This window comes from Eurytemora carolleeae, unplaced genomic scaffold (assembly GCF_000591075.1).
Source record: "Eurytemora carolleeae unplaced genomic scaffold, Eaff_2.0 scaffold698, whole genome shotgun sequence".
In the NCBI taxonomy this organism is placed as follows: domain Eukaryota; kingdom Metazoa; phylum Arthropoda; class Copepoda; order Calanoida; family Temoridae; genus Eurytemora; species Eurytemora carolleeae.
The window spans coordinates 108,115-118,102 of record NW_019396861.1 but is presented as its reverse complement, the minus strand read 5'-3'; the positions used below and the strand labels follow the sequence as shown (position 1 = coordinate 118,102).

General features: G+C 30.9%; 1 protein-coding gene across 1 annotated transcript; it reads right to left on the bottom strand.

Moving 5' to 3' along the window:
• Positions 1 to 2,196: 2,196 nt before the first annotated feature.
• On the bottom strand, positions 2,197 to 8,970 carry LOC111709481 (cilia- and flagella-associated protein 251). The gene is made up of 6 exons (XM_023483148.1): positions 8,887 to 8,970; positions 8,099 to 8,163; positions 7,965 to 8,004; positions 7,397 to 7,443; positions 3,885 to 3,905; positions 2,197 to 3,514 (listed from the first exon to the last, which is right to left on the bottom strand). Exon 6 carries the CDS (start codon positions 3,414 to 3,416, stop codon positions 2,835 to 2,837), a length of 582 nt encoding a protein of 193 aa, XP_023338916.1. The 5' UTR covers positions 3,417 to 3,514; positions 3,885 to 3,905; positions 7,397 to 7,443; positions 7,965 to 8,004; positions 8,099 to 8,163; positions 8,887 to 8,970; the 3' UTR covers positions 2,197 to 2,834.
• Between the last annotated feature and the right edge of the window lie 1,018 nt (positions 8,971 to 9,988).

Genomic DNA, 9,988 nt, shown 5'->3' with positions numbered 1-9,988 from the left:
CGGGTTTCGTGGATTTGTTACAAAAAGCGAATAAATGAAAAAGAGGCAAAAACTTTATTCTGTTGAAATTAAGAATGGCTTAACTGTATATTTCATATTTTTAAATCCGTTAACGAAATATTGATGATAAATTAAATGCTATAAAATATATATAATCTGCCGGAATGAGTAGGCGAACTGAACTCTCTCTCTGTTTATTACTTGAACGGGAGAAAGCTCTTGACTTTCTCCCTTTCATGTAATCTCGAATTCCCGCTCAACCAAAACACACCCTTCGTCCGTACTTTCAACTCAGATTATACCAACTGATCTACTCCACCCCCTACCCTCTCCCCTAACTTCCCCCACTTCCTACCTCCCCCAACCTTCCCCTACCTCTACCCAACCTCAACCTCCCTCCCTCCTTCCTTATTTAGATTGCCACAGTCATTTTTTAAATTTGGTTTTCCATTTTATCAATAACCAGACTTCCCCTTATTTCTTCTTATTTAAGTTAATTTTGTTAAAAGACGCTCAGAGATTAAGTGAGGCAGTAAGGTAAAAAAGCCAAGCTTTTGGTTTAAAGTGAGGGCCATATGCGTTGGCTAGAAAAGTAAAAAAAATATCAACAGCTTTTAACCAATACTTTTTGGGGGAAATGTCAAAGGGGTCTCTGGGAAGTAGGAATATGGTGAAAGAGTTTCAGCTTATCATCATTAAAGTCGCATCCTTTATGGTTAACCCTTATAGATATATATTTGTAAAGTAGTAACCTCTGTGCGTTTGATTATTTGTTTGGATGACCGATCATAACTCTTGAACCCCTGTCCGATTTGTTTGAAATTTTTATTGGGAATGCTCTTAGCTAGGTTTTAAGGTTCTAAGTTGAATGGGTCGTCTTTAAAAGAGAAGCAAAGCAAAATTCATGACTTTCGGGTAAACGGCGGGAGTAACAGTAAGCAACCTGGACAGCGCCGAGTTCCCCAAGCTACTAGATACATAGAAAAGATTGCTGATGCTAATGTAAAAGTTACTTAAGAAAAACAAACATTTCCCCTCCCCTATCAAATTATCCATCCCCCCCTCTCGACCCTGAGTCCTAAAACAATACATATATACTGCCTCATTTTACCTGTACTAGACTAAATCTATATTTAGACCTACTTTCAGTCATTTTATTTCAAATATCTTTAGCTCTTTTGAAAGCTAACAAAAGCAGATTGAACATTTTTGTAAAGAAAATTTGCAACGTTTTTGCACAGACACTTATAAATGGAATTTGCACATGTTAGCTTTCTTCAATACACTCCAAGCTTATACAAAATTTTGCATTCGTTGGGTCAAGAGAATTTCAAAAAAATTTATCTCTCATATTTCACCAAGTCACAAAAAATCGCAAGAAATATTTGGATTTTTGAAAATTTAGATTTTTTGAAGGGCTTTCCACAAGTTGATGAAAAGCTAAAGGTTAGCTTCAGAATAGGAAAAAAGAGGGGGGGTGTTAATCACATCCTGACTCCAATTTTCAACGTGAGAGTCAAAAGATGTAAAATAATATTCAAACCCTGAAAGATTAATTCTGATTTCCGGCCAATTTTTATAAAAAAAAATATTTAAAGTGGCATTCTTATCAAAATTTCAGTTTAATGATTAAAAAATTTCCTTAATTTTCCCCCCCAAAAATTTCATTGATATTTTCATTTTTTAAATTTATGCTATATATTCTTATTCAAAAATCTTACAACAACAATTTTGAAAATGATTGAATTGAGGCTGAAAAAAGAGTCAAAACAAGGCTATTTTTTTAATTAAAAAAGTTTTTATGCTTTTACTTATTCATTTTCAGTTAGGGTTTGCAGCGGAAAGGAAAAATGGTTTCGCGAAATTTTCGCATTTCGCTCGCTCACGAAAAATTCGACAATTTTTGCTTTTTCCGCGAAAATTCACTTAAATTTGTTTCACGAAAAAATACAGAATTTTAAAAAATGCAAAACTTTTGCAAAAATTCATCAAAAAGATAGAAAATTTTTCGCGAAAAAGTTTGCGAAATGCGAACGAAAATTTTCGAATTTTTAGCGATTTTTCGCGAAACGTTTCGTTCGCTGCAAACACTATGCACAATGTGGTTTAAAAAACAGAGCAACATTGCATGTTTTAAAGATGTAATAAGAGCAGATTCTGAGATACATTAATTTACGTTTATTAACATATATTCATTACTTATCATTAAACCGGGTTATATAGTTATATCACAAAGTATTTTTTCCCGTTCTTACGAGCAAAAAAAATACAAAACAATTACGGTGAATGTCTATAAGTAGCTTTAAATAAATTTTGAGGCGGAAACATAGGGTGGAAAATCCATAAAAACTTATTTAATAACTTTTTTATTTGAAATTATACAACATTTGAGGATGGGTCTTCCCTCCCTGAAATATTTTTTTTAAATTATTTGTTATTGTATTCAACACAAATAATATTGTATCAATATTATGTTTCACGCTATGCAATCTTCCTATATATAGAATCAGGGGACATTAAATAAAGCCAGAAAAATACCCAGTACATTTTGTAGACACTATGATTCATCTCTTTTTTAAAAATGTGTTAAATGCAACAATGAAAAATAAGTGCCTAAATTTAAAATTGACGATCTGCAATTTGTGAATTTAAAAATTTTTTTAAATTATGTTTTTTTCTTTATTCCATACATGTCATGAGGTTAAAAGAGGGAGAAATAGACTAATATATATCATTAAAAAATAAATGGGAAAATTTATATAATCCAGAATTCATGAATAGTTTAGAAAGTATATTGTTTTGTTTTTTTTGGTTTTTACTCTATTTTTCTGTACTTATTCTTGTTCTTGATATTGCTCTAGTTTCTGCTTTTTCTCTTCTAGAATTTGCTCTGGTTCCTCTACTTCTTCTTGTCTTTGTTTTGGTGCTTGCTTTTTTGATTTTCCATGTCTCTGATTTTTCTCTTCTTCCTCTTGTTTTTTATTGTGATCTTGTGTTGGTCCTTGTTTTTGTTGTTGCTCTTGGATCCATTCAAATTCATTCTCAGGTTCTTTGTCTAAGTTCTTAATTTTAATTTCAAGATATTTTTGGTTATTTTCCAGTTCTTGTGTTTTCTTATAATTTTTTTCTTGTTCTTGTTTTATGTCGTGTTTTTCTTTTTCCATTTCTTTTTCAAAATTTTCGTTTTGTTCTTTTCTTAATGAGTTTTCATTTATACTTAGCAGCACTGTAGGACATCCGGAGAGATCTAGGCATCCTCTCTGGAAACGAGATTTTCTAAGATGTATTTGGAATCCGGATTGATCAGTACAATCCTCAAATCCGACTGGGTCCATATCTTCCTTGAGTCCGGGTACATCCATAAATCCTTTGAATCCGGCTGGATCCGTGCATCCCTTAAATTCGGCTTGATCCATGCACCCCTTGAATCCGACTGGATCTATACAACCCTGAAATCCGGGATTATCAAAATATCCTTCCTTTTGCTGAGATACACTTCGTGCCAAGGACCGATCTGAAAGCACATATTTTTCAGAAATAAAATTGTTTCAAAAATAACGGATTCAAATTTCTGCATTTTTATATGTTACTATACAAGGTTACTCACGAAGGATGATAACGTAAAGACAACCTGAAACTCTTTCAATATGCCAATTTTATGACCTTTTAAATTTACAGTTTACAGTTGCAGGGAATCATATATATGTAAGGAAACAGACAGCATAAATTTCGTATAGTCGTCTTTGAAATCTTATCCTTTTTGGCCGTAGGTAACCCTGTAGAAATGTGTGTTTTTTTGTTATCTATTAAATTTTAATTTTTAACGTTTTGCTTTTTTATCTATATAATTATTTTGAGTCTATTCAAATATGTTGATGCAGTACCTGTATACTTGTAACAAACCCCTTCAAACATTCATTGTTTTTACCATGAAACCCACAAAACTGTGAAAAAGGAAGACGACATTTAATTTATCTTTAATGTGTATTTCATGTTGCTGAAAAGCAAATGAATTTGCCAGTAGCTCTACTACAACATATTAATTAAATTGGGGCAGTGCAGGTACACTGCACAATTACTTTGTTTCCTATTCATTGAATCTTAAAAATTATGGCAAACAATTGTCTTCCTATTCCATAGTTTTATAGGTATTTATTATAAAGAAATGGGTCCAAAATTCTGTTAGACGGAATAAGCTTCAGATTTTGTTGAGCCACTTAATTTCTAGTGACGTTCCATTGAAAGAGAGGCATGATTGATTTACAACTGTAAACATTTGAAAATTCGTGAAAGCAAAACTGATGACGACATCATTATTACTTTTTATCTAAAAAATATAATTTTCCAGCATTAATTTCCTGTCAAACTGCATGAAATTTTCGGAATAGCATACTTAACAATTTCTAAAAAAATCTTACTTTCTAAAATTAACAGGAAAAAAGGCTTCTTTTAGGTCATTTTAGACCTTTTCGGACCAGCCGAAATAGTTTTTGACCAAATAACAACATGACTAAATAACAACATGACTATGAATAAATATTTCTATACTTTATTCTTTCACAAAATATGCTAAATTTTATTAAGCAATGAATCAACAAAATATTTAGTTAAACTGCTTACTTTCAAAACACGCATTACCATATTATACATTTTTAGTGTGGGATTACTGATGAATAAGTAAGGTTGTTAACCATAAATCTACTTTCTAACCCCCACCCCACCAACCACGCAATGTCGTCTTTAACCAACCCCTCCTCTCAGAGAAAATCCAAATCAAAGCAATACTCAGGCAATTTACCTATACTCCAACACAAGGAAAACACCAAATAGTGAAACTTTTAGCCAGAGAACAATCAAATCCACAAATAACTTTGCAATCAATAATAAATTCCACTAAAACAACGGGGTTCATATTTTTAGAAGTATTTACAAATGCTTTAAAATACTCCTTTAAACCTTCCTTATCATCCTGACACAGCTAAATAGTAAGATATATAATCAAACCTTCAATAACATTTATACATTGACATTTATTTTACAATTACTATATTTTTTTGTAGGTTTGAAATATATCCGTTTACCTGATTATTTGCAACTTTGTGTCCTAGTTGAGGAGCCTAACCAACTAGCCATATTACCAACTAACCAACCTAACATCTAATTATCGACGCCCCGTCTAAGTTTCAGCTAAGGTAATGAATAGCCTGCTAGTAGGTCGCATTAAAATCCATGTGTTAAAGGGAGTGTTCACGAAAAATGAAATGGGCTATAGGCTTTATGCGATAAAAAAGCGCTTTTGATCGCTACTAATCTTACTTCTATCTGTTGCGTCTATAAGGGGAAAATTGATAAAGACGTCTCATACCTAAGAGCGTAGCGCCCATACAAATTGAGGAAATTGGAACATACGACTTAGACCGTAAAAAAATCAAATTAATATCGAACAAATCATTCAGATATTACAACCTGTAGTCATCGATTATCTTTCGCCACATTTGTATATATTTGATATTTCATACTAGTTTTGATTTTGTTTTTTAAAATAATATTTAGCTTACAACTTGTTTTTATGAGACGTCTTTAACAATTTTCTCCTTATAGACGCAACAGATAGAAGTAAGATTAGTAGCGATCAAAAGCGCTTTTTTATCGCATTAAGCCTATACCCCCTTTCATTTTTCGCGAACACTCCCTTTAAGATCGAAGTTAATCATACACACATTAGCAATACCAGAGGGCAGAGCTACCCTTAAAGGATAAGATTTCAATTTCAACATTACTTTCTTAATTCAACTACTCAAATTCAATGTTTCGAGTAAAGAAATTTAAGAGATATACGGTCTCTCCGCGACAAGGCAGAAAAGTCATTTGCCTGTAACCCTACATGAAATATAAGAAAAAATAAAACAATTTTAGAAATCAGCAATAAATTAACTTGTCTATATATAGAGGGGGTTTTCATTTCTTCTTCCATATATAAAATATTGATCAGGATTTTTTGGGACACACACACATTAAAAACTTTTATCAACATTGTATAATCAAGGGGAAGAATAGAGACGACAATGACTCTACTATTTTATGGTTACCTCTGTATCAAAACCTCTCTTGTATTCTATGAAATGTCCTATTCATGGTATGTTCTCATTATGCAAAGTTAATCTATAAATATCTGTCAATAAAATTTTCCACCACTTTTAGTCTCACTCTTTATGGGTAACCCTGTATGGTGAATATGATGTGACAAAAAAAAAAGTTCAGCTGCACCGTACGATGATTGCAAATCGTATAAACTTTACTGTAGACTCATCCTTCCTGGATAAACCTTTAAATAGGATTACCATAAGCATAAAAAGGCATCCTAAATTCTTACAGTCATCTCTGAAGTCTCATCTTTTGTGGGCAACCTTGTACATAAAATAACTTTTTTTTAATAATAAGTTTTTAAATATATATAAAAAGAGAAAAAGTTAGACGTCGTAGGTAGAATATATATTTTCGGAAAAATTTATATATTTTCTATGAAAAGTCCTAATTCATTGACCTAAACAACCGAATAAAATCTCGTGCTACAGTAAACATGTTAGGCTATAAGGAATAGAAAGGTTTATGACGAAAAACTATGCTCCTATAAGGAAATTAATTTACCAAATATCATATTGATTTTATTGTTCGAAAACGACCGAATTGTCACTAATTTAGACATCAGTGTGACTTAAACATTAATTTATCTTTAATGTCAGACATCAGTGTTATTAGTTATCAGTGTCACTAAGATATCAGTGTTACTAAACTAGACATCAGTGATACTTATATATCTGTGTTAGAAAGACATCAGTGTTACTGAGATATCAGGGTTACTTAGATATCAGTGTTACTTAGACATCAGTGTTACTTATATATCTGTGTTAGAAAGACATCAGTGTTACTGAGATATCAGGGTTACTTAGATATCAGTGTTTCTTAGACATCAATGTTACTTAGATATCAGTGTTACTTAGACATCCGTGTTACTTAGACATCCGTGTTACTTAGACATCCGTGTTACTTAGACATTAATTTATCTTAAAAATCAGACAGCAGTGTTACAAAGCTAAAAATCAGTGTTACTTAGACATCAGTGTTACATATATATCTGTGTTAGAAAGACATCAGTGTTACTGAGATATCAGGTTTACTTAGATATCAGTGTTATTTAGAAATAAGTATATTATAGATATAGGTTTAGATTACCGTTTTAAACATGTGAATCAAGAATCAAGAACTATTAAAATGGGATGTCTCTTGAAATTACGCCGACAGACAGACCCTTTTAAAAACAAATATAATTTTAAGGTTTAATGTTTCTAAATTTCTTTTTCTAATTGTTTACGAAATGTATTACAAACAAGAATGCCTGAAAGAGAAAATGGACTTCCATGAACTATCTCCTTCTCAGGTCCTCTTAAACAAAAATAAATTTTACGTTATTATAATAATTAATATTAATTCTTTTATTATTTGGTATTAAAGTTAAAACTTCAGCTTTAAAGCTAAAAAAGTATTATTAAACGTTATCGTTTTCCGCTTGAAGAAAAACTAATTTTTCTTTTTGGATCCTTGAATAGAAATTTAAAAAAAATGTCTTAATTGTTTTGTTGGGGTTGTCTGTTTGTTGACCACAGGCCCAGGGACAGTTGATATTAAAAAAATTTGCTTAGAAGAAACTTTTTGTCGAATTATCGAACAGCAAATCCGCGAATTTTTCAATATTATGAAGTACGACGAAATCGGCTTTTAAATCAACAAATAACAGCTAAAAATTTTAACTAGAAAAGTTGATTTTGTTTTTCTCAACATATAAACAAACAGATTTTCTAAGGAAGGAGATCATTATCTCAAAATTTGGAAGCTAAAGATGTTTATTGTGTAATCTAAAAATTTAAAATAAATATTTACACATTTTTTGAATAAAAAAAATATACCTGAAGCATTTCGAATCAACATCTATCTGTTTACAATCACCTACACAAAATAATACAAAAAAATACTGTTTTATTATTTAATATTGTATTCCAGATTCTAAGTAAAAGTAATTTTGTGTAAAAATGTATTTTACCTTTCTTCTTTAATTTGCTTATCGTGATCTCCCAAACTACCCCATAGAAGTTTGAGAAACAAATTCTAAATTTTATTATTTGTTAAAACTGTTTGTTTTTTATTTATTAATTTTGGAAACAAAAACAAAACAAAAACAAAAAAACAAGAGAAGTCTAAAATATTTAAAACCCAAAATAAAATTTTCTTTTTTAAGGATCTGAAGGTTGAATTTTCTTGATTTAGGGGCGTTTTTAATGATTTATAAATTGATTTTGCAATGGAGCAAGTCGGATTACAGAAAAAGAATTTTTTTTAGTTTATATTTTTTTATTAACGTTTTATTTTGACTGAAATCACTCAAGTTCAAATTAAAAATCATGTTTAATTGAAATCTAGGAAAGCTTTAGAGAAGCACTAAACAACTCTTAAAAGCTACGAGGTCAAAAAGTGATACCGTACGTTACCAGTATTTTTTTTTAATTTGTATTTTTAATATGTCTAGATTGGAATGAAATATTTGTAATTTATTATATTTAAAGTGTATTTCAAACCAAATCTAAATTTGAAAAAGAAGGAAGATAATTCCAACCTAAACTTTTGTGCGCAATATCGAACTTTCAAAACCATTTGAAAAATGCCGACATTTTTCCCAAAATTTCGAACAGTTTAAGAAATTTGTCTCCCCCTAAAACTCTGCTTATTATTTTGAACAAAATGTTTCAAATTTGTGATGGCTTTTGAGTATAGAGTATTACTCTATGCTTTTGAGACGTTTGATATTACTGTGAAAATAAATTTTTTTTTTACCTGGATACACAGTAAAGGAAACCAAGTATAAGTATGCATCCTCCTAGTATAACAGATAGTGTAACAACATAAAAAGTTAAAGCAACTTAAAAGTTTTTTTTATAATCTGGGCACTTTTGTCGTTCATCTTCATAATCCATGATTAAAGCAGCTTATACAAAAAATCTCTTATTATACAAATCCCCAAATTTTTTTTAATGGCGCTTCTTATGTCTAAATATTTTAGAGGTTTTGACTACATTTTATAACTATCTGTTAATTTAAATTGGATTAAGAAATAAGTAGTAGCTAAAAGACAACTTGTTGCATTTCATCATATCCGTTAACAGTTTTGGTTCATATAATTTTGTATACGATTTGCTGTCTGTTTATCTGTTTATCTCCTGTAAGAATCAGAGAAATATATACATCGTCTTCCATCTTCTCTTTAAACTCAAAATAACGTAATTTCAACAATTGGTAAATGTTTAATAATATATGGTTTTTTTACAATTTTGATGCTTTTTTCGGAACTTTGTTATCATTTATCAATGAATAAAAGAAAATTGGGATGGGATGAAAACTTAGGATTGAAGGTTGGAATGTAAGTTTCAGATAAAAGGTTGGAATGAAAGGTTGGGATAAAATGTTGGGATGAAAGGTTGGGAAGGAAGGTTGGGATGACAAGTTTGGATGAAATGTTGGGATTAAACTCTGGAAAAACAAGTTTGGATGAAAGGTTTAAATGAAAGTTTGGGATGAAAGGTTGGAATGAAAGGTTGGAATAAAAGGTTTGACTAAAGACTGCGACAAAAGATTTGGATGGAAGGTTTGGGATGAATGGTTGTGATAAAAGGTTGGGATGAAAGTTTGGGATGAAAGGTTGGGATTTAAGGTTGGGATAAAAGTTGGGATGAAAGGTTGGGATGAAAGGTTAGGATGAAAGGTTGGGATGAAAGGTTGGGATGAAAGGTTAGGATGAAATGTTGGGATGAAAGGTTGGGATGAAAGGTTGGGATAAAAGGTTGGGATAAAAGATTGGGATAAAAGGTTGGTATACAAGGTTGGGTTAAAAGGTTTGGATGTAAGGTTGGGATAAAAGGTTGGTATGAAAGGTTGAGAT

Coding starts and splice junctions, on each gene's coding strand:
- LOC111709481 (XM_023483148.1), bottom strand. CDS start 3,416: ATGGATCAAGCCGAATTTAAGGGATGCACGGATCCAGCCGGATTCAAA.